Here is a 20,812-nt window from a genome sequence, read left to right on the forward strand (position 1 = left end):
CAACAACAACAACAACAACATGTAGGCCATTAAATCTGCCTAGAGACGTAACTGTGATAATTATCATAGCTGCTTACATTCCACCTGATGCTAATGTCAGAGCAGCATTTTTCTAAACTATATGACGTTATACCTTTGTTGTTGTTGTCATACCTAAGACGTCATACCTAGGCAGCAGCAAATCCATCCAGAGGGCGTCCTTGTTGTGGCAGGGGATTTCAATCAGGCCTGCCTGAAGACAGTTTTTCCTAAGTTTGAACAGTATGTGAATTTTGCCACTAGAGGGAAGAATATTTTGGACTGTGTGTATTCCAATTTGAAGCAGGCATACAGGGCAATTTCCCTCCCCCACGTAGGTTCATCTGACCATTCTTCACTTTTTTATGTCCAAAGTATATCCCTCTTAGGAGAAGAATTCAGCCAGTTATAAAAAACAGAATCTGGCCAGAGGGCGCTTTCAGTCAGCTCCAGGATTGTTTTGAAAGTACTGATTGGAGCGTGTTTGAACATCAAAATCTGCACAGATACACAGACGCTGTACTTTCTTACGTTAAAGTGTGCACTGATAATGTAACAATGGAGAGGTGCATTAGAGCCTATGGGAACTGCAAATCTGAAGTAAGGTTGGGATACTGAAAGCTCGGGATACTGCCTTCAAGGCAGGGAACATAGATATATACAGAGGGGCAAGAACAAAGCTCAGGAAAGGCATTAAGGTGGCAAAACAACAATATAAGCTAAAGGTGGAGAATTGCCTAGCCATTAACAACACAAAACAAGTGTGGCAGGGACTGCAGCATCTAACCAACTATAAGGGCAATACGAGCAACACGGTTAAGGCCGATGATTTGTTGGCAGAGGAGCTGAACATATTCTTCGCCCACTATGAGGTAAAAAGATCAGGTATCATAGCTCCTGCCGCCAGCCTATAAACTCTCAGGCACTTATTCTATATGACCATCAAGTGAAAGCTACATTGAGGGTGGTGAATCCCAGTAAAGCTGCTGGTCCAGATGGGGTGCTGGGGATAGTGGTAAAAAATTGTGCCAATCAACTAGCAGGGGTCCTGACAAGGATTTTTAACATCTCTCTGCAAACAGCTTCTGTTCCATCATGTTTGAAAGCAGCCACCATTGTCCCAGTCCCAAAGAAAACAGCAACTAACTGTCTAAATGACTACAGACCTATTGCATTAACATCTGTAGTGATGAAATGCTTTGAGAGATTGGTCCTTCAACACCTTAGGACATGCTTTCCACTGGATTTTGATAAACATCAGTTCACCTAGAGGAGAAATAGGTCAACAGATGAAGCCTTTCACCTTGCAGCGAGGCATCTGGAGAGACTGGGGAATTATGTTAGAATTTCATGTTAGAATGTTGTTTATTGATTAAAGTTTGGCTTTTAATACCATCCTTCCAGACATTCTTATCAAAAAGCTGATGGAAGTAGACCTTTCTTCTACCATCTGTGACTGGATTAAAGACTTATTGAGGGATCGGACACAAACAGTGAGGATTGGGCCTGTTACATCTACCTCCCTGAAGCTCAGCACTGGCACCCCACAGGGATGTGTGCTAAGTCCCTACTTCTACTTGTTGTATACATATGACAGTATTTCATCTGATCCACCCACTGTAATTATTAAGTTTGCAGATGATACTACCATAATGGGTCTAATTACAGGTGGAGATGAATCAGCGTACAGGGGGAGGTACAAAAAGTATCTACATCCGGGTCAGCAACCTTTTTCAGCTGTGGTCTGGTCCACCGTCCCTCAGACCATGTGGTGGGCCGGACTATATTTTGAAAAAAACAAAAACAATTTCCTATGCCCCACAAATAATCCAGAGATGCATTTTAAATAAAGCACACATTCTACTCATGTAAAAACACCAGGCAGGCCCCACAAACAACCCAGGGATGCATTTTAAATAAAAGGACACATTCTACTCATGTAAAAACACGCTGATTCCCCAACCATCCGCGGGCCGGATTGAGAAGGTGATTGGGCCGCATCCGGCCCTCGGCCCTTAGGTTGCCTGATCTACCCTCTTAAGTTGTGGGTGAACATATCAGACGACACAGTGATTCTTCAAACAGCTCTTGTTTATTCAGAGGCCAGAACAGAACTGAGCTGAAGGGTTCAGTCAGCCTGCTTATATAGAGCTCCAGTACACATAATTGTAACAACATTCTAAAACTATCCAATCACTGAACGTCACTTTCGATCCCTTATTTGCATAACTATCTACAGTATCCCCCTGCTGGCCCAGGGTGAGAACTTCAGTACATAACACCCCTCCCCACCGAGATAAGGCGTTAGTTACAATTGTAATGGTTTCTTTATATACAGCACTACACGTAATGGTTCAATTAGGCACAAAAGCATATCGGTTACATTTCACATACTTCCATTAGACCAACAGTATTACATGTCCAACAACATAGTCCTTTAAATAAGTTGGGCGCTTGGAAACTCTGCCAGACTGCCGGTAAGCGGGACCCAGGTCCAGTGGGCTGCCCGATTCTTGCTGAGGCTGTGGCGTGACCCTAGGTGGCGTTGAAACCAAGTCCCCTGGATCTGCTGCTGTGGGTGGAACCTCCGCAAGTGGAGTTGGCGGAATGTCAGGCACGGCAGAGGTCTGAGTCTGTGGGAAGTCCGGCAGACCCTCTGAAGCGGCTTGGTTCGGCTCCACGCTGGCAGTTTGTGAGAGAGGTGTAGGTGGAGCCTCACCATCTGTAAGTGTCTGTTCCGGAACCATGAGCGCAGTTGGGGGCACTGCGGTAGTGTCCAAGTCCCCAACCCTGCACCTAAGCTGGTCTATGTGCCGGTGCCACAAATGTCCGTCTTCGAGTGCCACCTGGTATGAGCGAGGTCCAGTGACTCCCACTACTGTGGCTGGCACCCAAGAAACCCCCACAAAGTTCCAGGCAAAGATCTGGTTTCCTGGAACAGATGACCGTGGCATGTTGGCACAGCCTGGGGGTTCAGCCACGGCAAAGTCCGGGTGCAGCCGGTCGAGCGGAGACCTGAGGCGGCAGCCCATAAGCAGCTCAGCAGGACTCCGCCCTGTGGTCGCTTGAGGGGTGATGTGTTGTATGAACAAGTATTTGGCGACCCGCTCGTGCCAGTCTCCCTGGTCCAGGCGTGCCAGTGCCTCTTTTGCCGAGCGCACCATTCTCTCCGCTTGCCCGTTGCTGGATGGATGAAATGGTGCCATTCGGGCATGGCGGATGCCCAGTCCCAAAAGGTATCGCTCAAAAGTGCCTGAGGTGAACTGCAGTCCATTGTTGGAGACGAAGACACCAGGACACCCATGTGTCGCAAAGAGGCCTCACAGCACCCAGATGACTGCCTAGGTGGTGGTGGAGGGCATCAGGGCCACTTCTGGCCATTTGGAATAAGCGTCCACTACTACCATAAAGGTCCGGCCGCAAAAGGGGCCGGCCAGATCGATGTGCACCCTCGACCAGGGTGTCTTGGGTGTCTCCCAGGTGTGTCCCTTAGCTGCCGGTGGCGCAGGCCTAGATTCTTGGCATGCTTGACAGGCAGAAACCCAGGCAGTGATGGCATCGTCCATGTTAGGCCACCAGACGTAACACAGAGCCAACGCCTTCATTTTGACAGTTCCCGGGTCACCAACGTGCAGAGTTTCAAGGATGTGTTGACAGAGTCTTTGGGTAATCACAACGCGGTCTTCCCACAGCAGACAGCCGCGATGAACCGAGAGTTCATGTTGTCTGGTTGTGAAGGGCTGGAACTCCGATGCAAAAGGGCCTTGTGGCCACCCTCTCCACACCCAGTTGAGCACACGGCTGATGGTGCAATCCTGGGCAGATGCGGAGGCCACAGTGGCAGCGGATACAGGCACTGCTGGAAGATCCTCAATGAGGAGGAGCGATGAAGCAGGAGCCGGGTCTTCTACAAATGCTGGAAGAGGGCAACGGCTGAGGGCGTCGGCATGGCCCATCGATTTCTCCAGGCAATGGATGAGCCGGTAATGGTAGGCAGCCAGGAAAACAGTCCATTGCAGCATGGGCAGCGAGAGGACCGGTGGAGTTGGTCAATCACCGGTGAGGAGGCCCAGGAGCGGCTTGTGGTCGGTGATGAGGTCAAAAGTCCTGCTGTAGAGGTATTCATGGAATCTCTTCACTCCAGCCACAAGTGCCAGTGCCTTCTTGTCGAGCTGGCTGTAATTCCGTTCAGTCGGAGATAGCGTCCTGGAAAAGTAGGCGAACAGTGCTTCTCTTCCGTCTGGAAAACGGTGTCAGCGCCGATGCCAAAAGGTGAGGCGTCGCAGGCAAGGACCAGCAGCCTGGCTTCACTGTACTGTACCAGCACTCTGACCGATGAAAGGAGAGCCTTGACCGCGTTGAAGGCTGCCGTCTCCCGATGACCCCAGGACCAAGGTGTCTTTGTGCTGAGGAGTCGATGAAGAGGCTCAGCCACCGTGGCTTTGTGGGGCAGGAACATGTTATAAAAGTTCAGTAGTCCCAGGAACGCCTGCAACTCCGTCTTGTTCTTTGGGATGGGGGCCTGGCCTGCTGGATAGCACAGATCTTGGATGTGGTCGGGTGAAGGCCAGAGGCGTTTATAAGATAGCCCAGGAAGTCCACTTGTGGAACGGCAATCTGGCACTTCTCCCTCTTTACCTTGAGCCTGGCCTCCTGCAACCTGGTCAACACGACGCGGAGGCGTTCAAACAGCTGCTGGTGTGAGTCTGTGGATACCAAGACATGGTCAAAATACGGTACCACACCCGGAAGCCCTTGCTGGAGACGCTCCATAAGGCTTTGAAAGATGCCAGGAGCCACACTCACTCTGAACTGCAAATGGCGGCAATGGAATGCCCCTCAGTGGGTGACAATCATCTGGGCTTCAGCGGTGGCATCATCGACGGGCAGTTATTGATAGGCTTGGGCAAGGTCCAGCTTAGTGAAGACCTTACCCTCACCCAGGGAATGCAGCAGGTGTTGAACAACAGGAACTGGGTAAGCGTGCTGCTGAAGTGCCTTGTTGATCGTACACTTGTAGTCGGCGCAGATTCTCACCGACCCGTCCTGCTTGACAGGCGTGATGATGGGGGTTTCCCACTTGGCATGGTCAACCGGCTCCAAAACTCCTTGGGCGATCAGCTTGTCCAGTTGTTCGTCCACCTTAGCCTTGAGAGCAAAGGGAACCCGGTGTGGCTTTAGCTTGATGGGGGCGACTTGTGGATCAAGGCTAAAGGAGATAGGTGTACCTGTATATTGCCCCAAAGTGCCGTCAAAAACCTTGGCAAAGTCTTTGACTAGACCCTCAGTCTCTGCGTTAGAGATGCAGTTGATGCCGGTGACTTCAAGACCGAGGGCATCAAACCGGTCTAGCCCTAGGAGGCTTGGTCGCTGACCTTCGACCACCACCAGTCAGAGCAGGCCCGAAAAATCCTTGAAGGCGATCCGGAACCGGCCAATGCCTACCACGGGAATGTCATTTCCCTGGTAGTCTCTCAGGTGTATGCGGTGAGAGTCGAGTTGCCTTTTAGACACTCTGGGTACCAGTCTTTTGATGGTGCTCCAAGACACGATGGACAGGGCAGACCCAGTGTTGATCTCCATGTCACATGGAGCTCCTTCACTGAGCACCGTGACGTTCAGCTTGCGTCATGTAGGCGAGTCGGTTTGGCTAATTGTGGTTCCAGACGGGCAGTGGCAGTTGGTAAGAATGAAATAGCTTTCCTTGGCGGACTAGAGTGAAGACTTGGACTTGCGAGTCAGTGAAGGGGGGGTGCTGGACGGAGCCGATCAGCAGACCTTAGCGATGTGGCCCCTTTTGGAACACTTCCGACAGATGGCATCTCTGAATCGACATTTGGCACGGGAATGGTTGCCTCTGCAGCCGGCACATTCCGATTGGCCCTTGGACTTCTGTTGGAACTTCCTGCACTCCCGCTTTGTCTGGTGCACATTATCGTCTTCACTGGAGGATGCCTCATCACTGCTGGCCTCTTTGTGATGCACTGGAACTGACTTCCTAGCAAGACGCGGGCTGCTGGCCTCGCGGATCTCCTGGGCAGAGCGTTCAGCAGCTTCCGAGGCCACGGCCTCCTCAATGGCTTTCTGCAGCGTAAGGTCTGGCTTGGCGAGAAGACGCAGTTGCAGATGGATGTCCCGGACCCCGCAGACGATTCGATCCATCAGGGCATCGTCTAAGTCCCGGAACTCACAGTGCATTGCAGCCTGTCGCAGGACGGCAGTGTAGTTGTTAATTGGCTCCCCCTCTGCCAGGTTCCGGTGGTAGAACGCATGGCGGGCAGCAATCTTGGACGGCTTTGGCGCGTAGTGATTGCGGAGCTTCTCTTGAATTGTGTCCCACGGTGCTCCCTGGACTGCTTCAGGTGTAAGCAATGCTCGGGCCGTCTCAAACACCTCAGGCCCACAGAGGCTGAGGAATAGGCCCCGCTTCCGCTCCTGTGATACTTCTGTCAGCTCGTTGGCTTGGAGGTAGCAGTCGAACCGAGCGAGGTAGGTGTCCCATGATTCAGAGGCTGGCGCAATCAGTGGTAGAGGCACAAGTGAAGCCATGATTCCGATGCCGGCGTGGAGGATGGAACACAGTGCTCTAGCCAGAACAGTCAGCTCTGAATTGGTTCTGTTCAGTTTTTTCGCTCAGTGATTCCGCTCAGTGATTCAGCTCAGTTCAGAGGGTGGCCGCATCTGGCTGTGCTCTGATGTCCATCGATTCCATCCTCGTCGCCAGTGTTAAGTTGTGGGTGAACATATCAGAGGACACAGTGATTCTTCAAACAGCTCTTGTTTATTCAGAGGCCATAACAGAACTGAGCTGAAGGGGTCAGTCAGCCTGCTTATATAGAGCTCAAGTACACATAATTGTAACAACTTTCTAAAACTATCCAATCACTGAACGTCACTTTCGATCCCTTATTTGCATAACTATCTACAGTATCCCCCTCCTGGCCGAGGGTGAGAACTTCAGTGCATAACATACCCCATGGTGCTTAGAGAATAGGTAAAGGTAAAGGTACCCCTGCCCGTACGGGCCAGTCTTGACAGACTCCGGGGTTGGGCGCCCATCTCACTCAAGAGGCCAGGGGCCAGCGCTGTCCGGAGACACTTCCGGGTCACGTGGCCAGCGTGACATCGCTGCTCTGTCGAGCCAGAGCCGCACACGGAAACGCCGTTTACCTTCCCGCTGGTAAGCGGTCCCTATTTATCTACTTGCACCCGAACTGCTAGGTTGGCAGGCGCTGGGACCGAGCAGCGGGAGCACACCCCGCCGCAGGGATTCGAACCGCCGACCTTTCGATCGGCAAGTCCTAGGTGCTGAGGCTTTAACCCACAGCGCCACCTGCGTCCCCTGCTTAGAGAATAACTTGCACCTAAATATTAGCAAGACAAAGGAGATGGTCTTGGACTTTTGGAGGAAGAGAGGGGAACGAGCCCTGTTGTATATCGGGGGGGGGGGTTGTGTGGAGAGAGTCTCTTCCTTTAAATTCCTGGAAGTTTACCTTAGTGAAGACCTCACTTGGAAAAACAATATAACACAGGCGGTTAGGAAGGCCCAAAAAAGACTCCATTTCTCAGGGTCCTGCAAAAGGACAATGTTAAACAATTGATGACCTGCTACCAGTCTACAATAAAAAGTGTCCTCTCATATTGTATCACAGTGTGGTGATATAGCCACGTACAGAAAGCCTTTACAGAGGGTGGTGAACACAGCACATGATATCATGGGCTGTCACCTGAGCCCGACAGATGACTTTGCAAGCGATCGTTGCCTTAGGAGAGTGAGAAAAATTCTCAGGGACTATTCTCACCCTGGCCAGCACCTCTTTCATCTTCCAGCCTCTGGCAGGAGATATAGAAATATAATCAGTCGTACCAACAGGCTAAAAAACAGTTTCTATCCATGGGCTGATAGGCTGCTAAACGGAAAATAATATAGTGCAACTGACTTTTGGGGTTGGTGTTTTGTGCGACAAGCACACAGAGTGCAAAAAGATTGAGTGTTTGTGGGGGGTGGGGAGGCTCAGTTAGATTTCATTGTACACAGGTTGTACATTGACAATAAAGGTATTATTATTATATGTAATAGAAGCATCTTCACCTCCATCGTCCAAAACCAGACACTGAGGTCCACCTCTGAGGGCCTTCTGCTGGTTCCCTCATTGCCAAATGTGAGGTTACAAGGAACCAAGCAGAAGGCCTTTTGGTAGTGTCGCCTGCCCTGTGGAATGCTGTCCCAGCTGATGTCAAACAGATAAACAGCTATGTGATTATTATTATTATTATTATTATTATTATTATTATTATTATTAGACATTCAGGGAAGTTTTTAGTGTGTGATGTTGTATTGTGCTTTTACTATTTTTTGGTGGGACATGGCTGGGGCAACCCAGTCAGATGGGCGGTGTCAGATGGCAATGGTGGTTGCTCGTGAGTCAGGACTCCGACCTGTCTTTTTCAGATTTTATTTTGGCGCAAAACTATTTATAGTGCAGAGCCACAAGTTCATGTATGCCTCAATCGCTAGCAGAATCCGGGAGTGGTTGTTTCCGGGACCTCCCCCAGCATAAGAGCTTCATCACCCCCAGCCTTTTCCTTCCTTCTTTGCATTTTACACCTCTGCGCAGGGTGGGTGACGGAAGGGGCGTGCTTCCCTCCTGGCCGGCTTGGCCAGGAGCAGTGCTGAGGCTCCCAGCAGCATCCTTCGGTCCTTTCCCCTTTTCCCCACTGGAGGTGGGGCTTTCCTCACCACAGGAAGAGGAACTGCTTCGCAAGATTTTCAGAGGTTCCCTGTAACCCAACTGCCCCTCTGCTTCCCTACCCTGTTCCAATGGCAAGCCCCTGACAGGCAGCATAGAAATAACAACAACAACAACAACAACATGCTTGACAATGAGTTATCAGGAACATGCATGTACTGTACTATCAATAAAGCTAACGAATATTTGCATATAAATTTACACTTCTAAATATTCAACAAGATAAAAAAAATCCAGACCTAGTTAATTTCTACCTTTCATTCTTAGAGAGTGCATATTTTTGAAATATCTGTGATAGATAGATGAAGCTAGATAATCTCTGTTGCAGGTAATAAAAGTATCATTTTCTACATGACTGGAAGTCCCCTCACCTATTCTTTAGTAGCTGACAACCGCTTTTTAAGTGCTGCGCAGATACAATAAACAGTGGTTCCTGGGATTTAAAAGCATGGATATGCAAACATAGATTTTTAATATAATACATCTGTTAAAATCTAGTCAGATTATGTCTTGGCCTGCAGTACAGCCCAAAGCCAGGTATAATTGATGCATTGCTCTCTTTCTGCTTTTTTTTTTTTAAATGAAGGATTTAAGGCATGCAGAAATACTTTGGATGAAACAAGTGGTCCAATTTATGTATTACTGAGGAATGTTTTCCACTGCTGAGAATACAGCAATGTGAAAGGATTGCATTGGTGTTTCCCTGCCTGCCCCTCCCCCACTTCATGCAGCACTTTCATGGAGTGACAAGTCTTACTACCACCACCAATGGCTGGTTATGGCGTGTAAGTGACATTTGCTACGGAGATTCTGTTTCCTCCACAAGACCTGCATGTGCAGGAGCCCTGCCCTCTTTTCCATCTGAGATGAGACCATGAGAAGCCTGTCCCCTGCCTATGCTACATTTGACAGGCCAGGGCAGACTGAAGCAGCCACTGCAGGTTTGCTGTGAGCCGTGGGAAGCTGGCTTGGGCTGCTCCAGAGGCCTCCGCCCTACATGCTTGAACTCTTCCCTGTCTCCAAGGCAATGGAGTGGAGGGAGAGGAAAAATCCCTGAGCACCAAGCAGGACGCCCTTTCCCAGCTCCTGCCACATCCCCGTTGGGAGCCAGGCAATGTGAGAGCCCCCAGTTCTGCTGCCTCCCCCAGAATGCCCCAATCCTCTTCTGCCTGCTCAGTTTTTCACCGATGCCCAGCAGCCCTGGTCCCAGGCAAGTGCCCAGGCTCTCAGGCAGGCAGGCAGATGGGCAGCCCTCTCTCCTCCCTCCCTCTCTTATCTTTCTCCTCCTCCTCATCGTCCACCACCACAGCTGCTGCTTCTGCTGCCTTCCCTTTTCCCTCCCCTTGCCAGAAATGCCTGGGGAGAGTGAGTACCAGCACCCCCCCCCTAGAAAAAAAAGCACTGGTAGAAGGTGACTCCTTACTGAGGGGGACAGAGGCAGCAGTGTGCAGAGGTAGCGGGATGTCCTGGGTGCAACAATTCAAGAAGTGACGGAGAAGTTGCCAAGGCCCACTGGCCACAACTCCTCCCTTCTGATCCATGTGCATTCAAATGATACTGCCATCCCTTGATGTGTAGCAAGGAACTATGAGACTCTGGGCTGGAAGCTCAAGGACCTTGGGGCACAGATTCTTTTCTTTTTAATTTTTTTTTATTACTTTCAATGTGAAATAACAACAAAAATTACAAACATTGAATCCAAAATAATACTATTCAAACAAGAAAGAAAAAGAGAATACAAAAAGAAAACAAAAAACAAAGCAGACATCTACAAATAAAACCATATATTCATTCTAATTTAGTCATTACATACAAATACACATATTGACTTCCTTCCTTTGTTCTAAGTGTTGGCTCTTTGCAGATTAGTTGTGCTGCAGAAAGCTAGCTAGGGAGACCACACATTACAAGGAACGCAAAATAACTTTAGCAAGGTTTTAATAACAAAAACAAAAACTCCTTTTACACTAAATACATCAACAAGCATGACCGACCCAACCACCAGGGTACTGAGAGAGCTAGGTGCTGACACAGCTTAATTAACACAACTTAACAGCACCTGCTATACTGCTTCACAGCTGTAAAACTGGATCACGTTATTTGCTCTGGCCCTTAAAAACATACACATCTTGTGGAACAATAATGAACCTTCAAATTTAAAGAGACCATTCAACACTAAGACCTCAAAATTTTTACTTTTTCTAAATTGTTGTGTCTAATGTAGATTACTTCTGTCTTCTGTCTGCGCAGATGCGATTTCCAGCACCATGAAAGCAAGTCACCACGCTGTGCCGGTTTAGTGCTGCGCATGGGGACTCGCTGAGCAGGTGGCTCAGTTCGGGGGCGGCTTGTGGGCTGGTTAAACGACCCCTGTGGGCTGCTTGTGGCCCATGGACCTTAGGTTGCCTACCCCTGATTTGGATTCCCATATAAATGATTTATGAGGGTGGTGTTTGTTTACGCTCCGTCAACAGAAAACCTGACAGTATCAATTCTTTGTTTGGATGAAGTGGATCCCAAGAAAGCAACATAAATAAAATACTTAGGAGAAGTTATCAAACATGACACCATTTGCAAGTTAAGAACTCATGTACTTCCTGAGACCTTCCTTTTTCCAATAAAATTATACTGCTGCACAGATGTCATGCGAGTCAATATTATCCCACACTGTAAAGTACAAAAAAGTAAACAAATGATATGTGGGGTTTATATGATCCCACAGCCTTTCAAACATAAACCACACATTTATGTATATTTTTAGCATGCACAAGTTGCACAGTGCAGTAATTATGAGTTGTGAACAACAGCGAAACTCACAGACCTTTCATCCACATTACTGGAGCAGCCTTTGTAAAATCACCATGTTTTACAACTGCTGAGTAGGACATGCAAAATGGTTACTTGAAGCATAGCAGTGCTGTGATTTGGGATCAATTTGCCAACTGCAGAGCTGACACTCTTGCCTTTTCTTTGTGCCAGTGGCTGCTTCCTTTGAAGTTCCATGCAAACAACTATGTGTCTAGATTCAACCCTGGGTTAGATCAGTTAGATGAGCTCTAGACCTAGACCTAACTAGGAAGTGATGTCTTTTGAGATGTTCATGCAATTGTGCACTTGTTCCGTTTCCAGCCAACATGGCAGTACCGCCATGGCCTCCACATACACTTCCAAATGCCACATTCAGTTTTATTTTAGCAAAGAATGTGTGAGCTGGCTTGTAGTCTGGCAGTCTTTCTAAATGTAAAACTGGGTCCACTGACTTAAATATGAATTGACCTTTTTATAAACCTCAAGACCCATCTAATCCAGCATCCTGTTCTTACAGTGATCAGCCAGACATGTATGGGAAGCCTGTCTAATAGTTCTGTCTAGTCTAATAGTGCAACTCTGCCAGCAACTCTGCTAGGTGTTTCCTTTAACTGGAGATGCTGAGGACTTCTGTACACACAAAATTTGCTCCATCTCTATGATTTGATTTCTGTCAAGGGAATAAATTATGCTACAAAAGCCTTTATTTTATCATGTCCAAATCAGCTCCGAGACATAAAGTAGGCAAAATGATCCTTTTAAAAATTGGTTTATCTTTTTCAAAAAAACAAAAAACACCGATTCTTTTAAAAATTGGTTTATGTTCTTTTGATCTGTGTTTTCAAACTGTTTAGTTCAATCTCTCTCCAGCGAGAGATTGAGAAATCATTAATGCTTCCTTGTTGGTTTTAAAAGATCCTTTCTTTTTGTTCTAGGTGCACAGCAAGGGGTTATCTGCAATGAATCCCTCATGTTACAAAACCTGCCTTTGTGTGGGAAATCTTTTCAAGAGATGATGCACAAAGTGGACTCTTCAAAATGGTGCAATCTAACGGAATTTATCCTGTAAGCTTCATCTCTCTCTCTCTCTCTCTCTCTCATGGGTGGGTGTGTAGAGACTATGGATAACTGTTTTAGTCTCTTTAAAGCATGTGTGGCCAACCAGTAGCATGGCTACCCCAACTGGAACAGGCAGCAAGAATATGTGGCACTTCTGGACAAAGACAGGAGGAGCCAAAGGCATGACCATGGCATAATGAGACTGACTCCTTTGTCTTGCTTTTCTGGTTTCCTCATCTGGAAGAATAAAGCAAAAGCACCCAAAGGCTTAGCGGATGGAATATGCATTCCAGTGTGCCTTAGAGTGGCTCTCTATAATATTTTGAACTTGTGGCAGAACTGCCAAAAAGGGGTTGCCAGTGCCACCAGTACTTTAAAGAATACTACTACTAAATGCTCAGATCCCCAAACTAAGCAGTGCCTAGTTTCCTAAACAGTTTACATAAGCGTATGTTTCATTAGATAATTTATTCCTGTGTTAAGTGTCAGCCCTATGCTGAGAGCACTTACCTGAGAGTAAGCCCCATTGAACTAGGTGGTACCTACTTCTGAGTAGACATGAATAGACTTGCACTCTTAGTCTTCTTATTAGAGCCTCGGTACAAGCAAACGTTCAATAGCCATTAAGCCCTCTTTTAAGGTGTCACTGAACTGGGTTTTTTAAACCTTCTCTTATGATCTGCCCTCTATGAGGCACAATATTAATCCATCGTAGCCCTTGCATGTCTTCAAGCAAATCTCTTAGAATGTAATGCCTACTCCCAACTATAATTCATTGGCACATAAGAAATGGATGATGTTTACTGAATTCAAGACAATGATCTGCCACTCAAACATAAGAATTTTCTATGTGTAAAGAAATAAGTACTCAAATTGTATATGGTATTTTTCTCTTGAGCCATGCTTCTTTAAGTGAGAGCAACTGGTCCTTTTTGTTGCTCAGCTGTTAATATAGCGCCTCCAAGATTCTGAAAGATGGCCTCAGACTAAATCCATAACACCGAAACGATTTCAGCTTGTTTTATTATCTGCCAGATGATAGCTTTAAAAGCTTAGAACCACCTGTTTCTCCCCCACTCTTTCCACAAACAAGGGATTAGGAAGTTATGACAAGGCATCATTCTATTATCTATTATTCAGGCTGTCAGATTCTTATCTCTTTCACAAGAGACAGATGAAAAACATATTTAATGCTGTACTGAAAGTTTTGGTCAATAGGAAACTGTGAGAGCTTGGCGAAACCAAGCTTGATTTAAAAATAAAAATCTATGGCTCTTTTATACCAGGCTGCCTAAGATACCAGTATTTATTCTGGCATTTGCAGTAGTTTAGTATCTATAGTGTTTATGCCCAAATAAACCTGTTTTAAATGAGAAAGCCTTAAAAATTGGTTTAAATTTTCCATTCCATAATTTCCTTCTGATATTGTAGCAGATCTCTGCATCTTAGAGAGAATTGTTTTCTAGCTACCATGTCCTGTATGTCTAGTGTGAACTTATTTTACCCACATCACAACACAGTAAACTGGTTCATAAAGCACCCTGTGAGCAAGCCACCATAAACTCATAGGCTTCCTGGCACCTGTAGCAACTGTGAATTCAGGCACCCAAAGAAATCCCACTCCCCTGCTCCTTCCATTCAACACTGGCTGAAAGTCTCTTGGTTTCTCTTGTGTTGTTTATGAAAGCAATTTTTAAAATCTAGCAGGGCTCTTCAGTGGTCTGATCAAGGTCTCCCAAGTGAGCTTCATGCTGAGCCCTGCGATTCCGAGTCAAATTCAAGCACTCTTATCTACTAGACCACGGCGGTTTTTGTTCAGTGAATTACAGGTGCTGTTTGTTTCTTCTGACGGTACTTCACTTGCATTTGCAGCATGACTTGGGCTGGAAGCCTCTGTTTTTCAAGGAGAGCTTGGCTGATTAATGTATAGATGTGGCCACAGGCATTGGTTATAAATGCTTCTGCAGAGAAGTTGGAATATTTTTGCTGCATTCAGATGATTGCCTCTCCACCTGACCTCAGTTAAACTTTGGTTGTGGGGAGAAAATAGAGCACAATTGTTGCTTATCATGCACCTGCAGGCAGCACATTCTTCTGTCAGCAGGGAGAGGAATAGAGTTCTGCAACTCACCTCTCTGCTTTTTAAGACCTGACACACAGTGCATAGTGAACTCAGGAATTCATGACAAGATGGAGTGATGGCCACAGACTTGGACAGCTTTAGAAAAGGATTAGGCAGATTTGCAGAGGATGCAGCTGTCAGCGGCTACTAGTCCTGGTGGCTCGATTTCTGTAGGAATAATGGATATGACGGGAGGTTGAATGCTAAGGAATAATGTTTAGGTCTGAATGATGCTTTTAGCTAGAAGATGTATTGGCAATTTGTTTTCAAGGTGCTATGCTTTTTACAGCACTGAAGGGGGCAGGGAATTGCTGAGATAAGATGGCGCCCGGCACACTTCCCCTGTGCCGATGGACGCCTGTGCCGATAGAAAAAACTTGAGCTATCTTTGAAGCTCTTAGCAGAGTCCTTAGCAGAGTTCTGCAGCGGTAGAAAGCGTTGCCTTGTGTGTGGATAATAAATCAGACTGAATGCAGGCTTCTTGCTAATCTCCAACAGCCTTTAATGAGAAGAAAAACATCATAAATCAGCCCGGTGAGAGAGCAGGCATTCTTTCATCTCTCAGCCAAAAATGAAAGGAAACTCACACACAAAGAAAGATTCCAGTATATAACCACGCCTCAGAATGTGAGACGTCACACAGAACTGTTTAACCCTGTAAGTTCTGATTCTCCCAGTGGCATAGCGTGGGGGGTGCAGGGGGGGCTGGCCGCACTGGGCACAACATCTGGGGGTTAAGGTTAGGGGGCGCAAATCCACGGGTTAGGGGGCACAAATTAGTTGCCTTGCCCTGGGTGCTGACAACCTACACTAACGCCACTGGATTTTCCTCACAGGAATCACTTCAACTGCAACAGTTTGTATGGTGTTGTGTAGATCTGCAGAAGGATAAAATCTCATTTCATGGGCAGAAGGAGAAAGCAGCCCAAAGTGATATAATAATTCAATTAATTTTCATTGGATAGACTCTTTAGGTAATAGGGAAGCTATGCTACTTCACAAAAATAACAGAGGACGAAACGGGAGTTGAATGCATGTGAGCTGTGCAGGAGCAAGCAAGCAAGCAAGCAAGCTGCCGGTAGCTTTGTAGAGCCTCTTTTTATTAGCAGAAATCAACAGTTGGAAACAGTAGCGAATCCACCCTGAACTTAACATATTTCCAGCAAGGGTACATTTCTAGCATGAGTGATACACGCATCAAACTAGGTGCTTCCCTCAAATGTTCCCCTGATACTTGAAAGTCTGCTTCACTTGTCATGCTCCAGCCAAGTGAAACATAAAGCAAAGCTTTCTGCGAGGGGGGCAAAGGCCAAAGAGTGGGCATGGCGGCTAGACACGCTGTGGCGTGGGGGTGTGCCCCCATGCTGCATCCACCATCCCCACACTATTTGCTCCTTTTGGGGGGGTTGGGAGGAAAGACTGATGCTATGCTCCAAGCCTGCACAGCATATGCCCCATGGGCCGCTTGTGGCCGGCCAAAGGATTTCGAACAGCCCATGAAAAATGTAGCGGATGTAATAGAAAGTAAAGATGTCATGTGTGCTTTGTCTTAACCTGCCTTCCACTAGTCACGATTGTGCCCGTCATGTAACTTGGTGGGTGGGTTACCACTGCTCACTCTCTCCTCTTTGTCACGTGACCCACGGCAGCCAACTGACAGGCTTCAAGGAATCGTCTTCCTCCCCCCCTTGGCAGAACAAAGTGAACAGAGTCTTCTTACCAGTTAGAATTCTTTACTAATCACAGCGAGGGATAAGAACATCTCCTTCTAACAATGGTGGTGCTTCCAATTAAGGCTACATGCCCCCCCACCCCTACATCTGGTAACCTGAGCTTGTAGTCTCTGTGCTTTCTGTTCTGCAACTTTCTCAGCTCTCCTAGAACGTGGAGGAGGGAGGAAGATGCAACAAATGTGAATCTGTTAACCCTCTTCCAGTGTTTCTTCTCCTAGCTGCTCTTCATCCAGTATTTCCCAGCAAATACTGGGAAATATTGGATGAACTATGGCCCTCTGCAAACCACTGTTCTAAATCTTTACTGTCCTCCTGCTCCTGGGGAGATGCCTCCTCATTGTAGCCCTCCTCAGCACGGTCCCTGACACCAACCATCACCAGTCCGAGAGGAGCAAGAGTCGTATCTTTTTACTGTGTGTTCAGTTGTTACTGCTGTTGAACCGGGACAAAGTGGGTGCAGCCAAGCACCAATGCAGCTGATGCCCACTATGTGATGAGTGGTCACAACGTGAGGGCTTCTTCCCCTCCCTTGTTCTGCTGCTGCCCTCCAAGTTACACACGTGTCTGGTGCTCTCTCCAAGTTCAGACACTCAGTTCAGTATTCCTTTGTATGTGAGCAGTTGCTGTGGAGATTTTTGGGTTCCAACATTAAAGTTTTTGGGGTGACTTTGTAAAATGGGTGATAAAAAGAAATGGAAGATCAAATCAGAACATAGTGTTTAATACAGTCATCATCGTCATTTTGAATCAAAACATCCTGACTTAAGTAAATTGGACACCAGTGAAAACAAATTAAAGTGTCCAATTTGTTGAAAAATCTCAGTGGGAAACAATGTTTTTTCAAGAAAGTAAACTCAGAAAATGAGGCAGCTGCTAAGGTTCGTTTTCAGATTTCTAAAGAAATTGCTGTTGCTGGGAAGTCTTTTACTGAAGGTGACTTCATAAAAAAGTGTTTGCTGATCGCAGTTTCTTGATTATATCCCAATTAAAAAAGTGTTTTTGAGAATATCAGTTTGTACCGTATGACCATACAGCGAAGAGTAGCTGATATATCCAATAACCTTGACGATCAATTAAATCAGAAGGCAAATGAATCCAGCTATTTGCAAAATAGTTTAATCATTAATTATACCTTTACTTGGAAAGTGAGTCACTAAAAACCTATCTGTGGCCTGAAGAAGTTTAGCCTATTTTAATTTTGGCCCCTGCCTACTGCCAAGTTCTGCAGCTCTGTTATATGCTAAGCTTATAGGGGGGGGGGTTGTGTTTCAATGTAATGCTCTTAAGAGGTGCAGTCTTGAAATATCCATCTGAGCCTAATTCTGTTCCCTTCTATAATGTGATAAATTTATTTTAAGCACCACCATGACGCTGTCTCCAGGACTACATGTGCAGCTAGCTCTTTGACTCTTCCTCAGTGTAGTTTGCATATACTTTATCTAGTCCCAATATAAACTTGCCCCCTTCAGCTGCTGCCTTGATCCCTTGTCTGCTTTGAAATGCTGGAGGACTGATTTGGTGTCTTTGGTCTTCCTTAAGTTCCCTTTGTTTGAATCTCCTTACATTTCTGTGACATGTAGATATAGGTAGGTGGTTCTCAGATTCACCAAACTGGCATGCTTCCTGTGTGGTCTGGGCCACATGCCCTTCGAAAGAGCAGTTGTACAGGGTATTGGTTCTTGAGCCAGTGCCATTGCTTCAGGCTCAGATGAACACTGGGACAACAATACCTTTTACCAGCTGAGGCTGGTTAAGCAACCCTGGCCATTTGGGGATAGGGCAAGCTTAGTGCTGGTAGTTGAACGTACGGTAATGCATTATACATAGAGCTGCCTTTTATGATGATTTGGGATCTCAGGACTTTTTTTGCTCTGGAACAGCGTTCTGGCACCTCTCAGCTGGCTGCCTCTTTTCTCCCAGGTGGTCTCAGGAGGAGTGACCAATCTCTCCAGGGCTAGATCGTGATGGGGGTGGGGGTTCTTCTCCCAAATGCCTGATCACCACTCTCATGGCATGGAGAGATCACACGTGGGCGGTGGAGGTTGTGGGCAAAGGAGCAGCCACAGAGAGATCATGCAGGTTGGAGAAGCTTCCTGATGTAGAAGAGAATGTCTCTATTATCATTGGATAAATGTTGGAGGGTATGATATATTTGTGATTAATCCAAACAGGGAATACTGGCAACTTACTTCTGACTTTTGGCCCCAATCCTGATAGAGGCGACCCCAGAGGGTGGCAAAGCTGGGCATTTCCAAGGCCATCTGAGGCCATGCTACCTAAACTAAGTGCTCTGAAATATCCCCTTTGGAGAATGTGTCCAAGAAGATCAAATTCAGCCTAGGGGAATGCTCAGTCTGCATGTCCCCCTCTGTGAGTGGGTTTCTGGGGGCTCCTGGAGGGTGCCAGGTCTAAGAGCCTTCAGTATCCTGAAACCAGGACTGCTGAGTTAGGACTAAGGCTGTGATCTCATGCACACCTGCTAGGGAATCAATACTCATGGGACAATACTATTTTTGAATATTGTTTGTATATTGTATTGTGTTGTATATTGTTTGTTTGGCGCTGGGTGAGGATGTTCTTCACCCTCCACATTGACCCAGCCCTTGCTGCCGGAGCCAGGTAGGGTACAATGGGGATCTCTGCAAGGGGCACCTGGTTCGTACCTCTCCATGTTCTGTGTCCAGGGCCATGGCCCCCCAAGCCACTGTTACAACTCTTGGTGGGGGATTCCACAGATGCAAAATGTCTCCTCCTGGAACATGGCATGAGGCCCAGTGCTTTTTTTCTGGGGATGCTCAAGGGTACGCAGTACCAGCACCTCCTCTCCCCCCATGTTAAAAGTGTAGCACTTACTGCAACAACATCACATGGATGCCTCACAGTTCCTAGAACTTCAGTACGTTTCATCCTGAACTCCTCTTCCCCGTTTTTTGCATTCTCCTACTCATTCCCTTCCTACTAACATTTGAAGCCTGACAGAAATGACAAAAATAAAATAAAATGCATGACATCGATTACCATCAATGCCTTCCATTTTAAACTTTGTCTTTGAAAACCACTTCATGATATAACAAAGAAATGCAGTTAGTTTAGGTACAACAGGGGATAAAAAGTCAGTTTTTCATTGTAGACTCATTGCATTCATGTTGCCAGTAGCTCCCTATTTTTAATGCTGCTGGGATTTTTTTATAATAGTTCTTGTAATATGTCATTTTAAAATGTGAAAAAATGATAAATTTTCAGTTCATAACTGCAGTTCAAGTTTTTTAGTATTACTTTAAAACAACCCCATATTCTGTCTGTGAACATACAAAGTTAATTCTCATTAAGTTCCAATGTAACCAGTGAAAGAAGTTAAATACAAAGTGCAACTGACTTTCTCTGGAATAGGTTCATTGTATGAAATAAGGCATACTATGAAGCAAATGGGATGCGGGTGGCGCTGTGGGTTAAACCACAGAGCCTAGGGCTTGCCGATCAGAAGGTCGGCAGTTCGAATCCCCGCGACGGGGTGAGCTCCTGTTGCTTGGTCTCAGCTTCTGCCAACCTAGCAGTTTAGCAGTTTGAAAGCACCTCAAAGTGCAAGTAGATAAATAGGTACCGCTCCGGCAGGAAGGTAAACGGCGTTTCTGTGCGCTGCTCTGGTTCACCAGAAGCGGCTTAGGCATGCTGGCTCCCTCGGCCAATAAAGCAAGATGAGCGCTGCAACCCCAGAGTCAGCCACGACTGGACCTAATGGTCAGGGGTCCCTTTACCTTTTTATGAAGCAGATGCTGTTGTATCACCACTATGTATCATCGTCTCAATAACACTGACATCATCTAATACATCATCAAGCATGGCCCTCTTGATAGTTGCATCATGTAAGTGCCATAGAATTGCAGAGTTGAACCTGAGGGTCATAGACCAAACCCCTGCAATTTAGGAATCTCAGCTAAAGCATCCATGTCATATGGTCACCCAAACTCTGCTTAAAAATCTCCAAAGAAGGAGAGTCCTTCTGAGGGAGACCGTTCCACTGTGAAACAGCTCTTATTTTGGACACAATGCTTCTGTTGATGTAATCCAGAATAGCTTTTTTTTGGTGCTGCATCACAAGGTTGACTCATATGAAGCTTGTGGCAGGGGTGAAGGAAGGCTCTTTGGCACCCGGTGTGATGTGTTGAGGGGCGGGACGAACCACCCACAGGGGACGGGCAAACCGCTTGGCGGTGCATGCACAGCACCACTACGTACCAGCAGTGGGGCGAGCTGCAGGTGGGGAGATCCTCCTCGCATTGCGGCATTGGCGGCAGGTGAGCTGCGCAGGGGGGCATAATCCA

General features: G+C 46.8%; 1 protein-coding gene across 1 annotated transcript in view; it reads left to right on the forward strand.

Moving 5' to 3' along the window:
- RAMP3 (receptor activity modifying protein 3) overlaps nucleotides 1-20,812 on the forward strand; it is a gene marked incomplete at its 5' end in the record, with an annotated part of 60,970 nt that overhangs the window by 27,171 nt on the left and 12,987 nt on the right. Inside the window, one exon of the mRNA XM_083744063.1 lies at nucleotides 12,512-12,641. Within this exon, the coding sequence (XP_083600189.1) occupies nucleotides 12,512-12,641 (130 nt within the window). The remainder of the gene's footprint in view (nucleotides 1-12,511; nucleotides 12,642-20,812) is intronic.

The sequence above is a fragment of the Podarcis gaigeae genome (genome assembly GCF_964106915.1).
Source record: "Podarcis gaigeae genome assembly, chromosome: 6".
NCBI lineage: Eukaryota > Metazoa > Chordata > Lepidosauria > Squamata > Lacertidae > Podarcis > Podarcis gaigeae.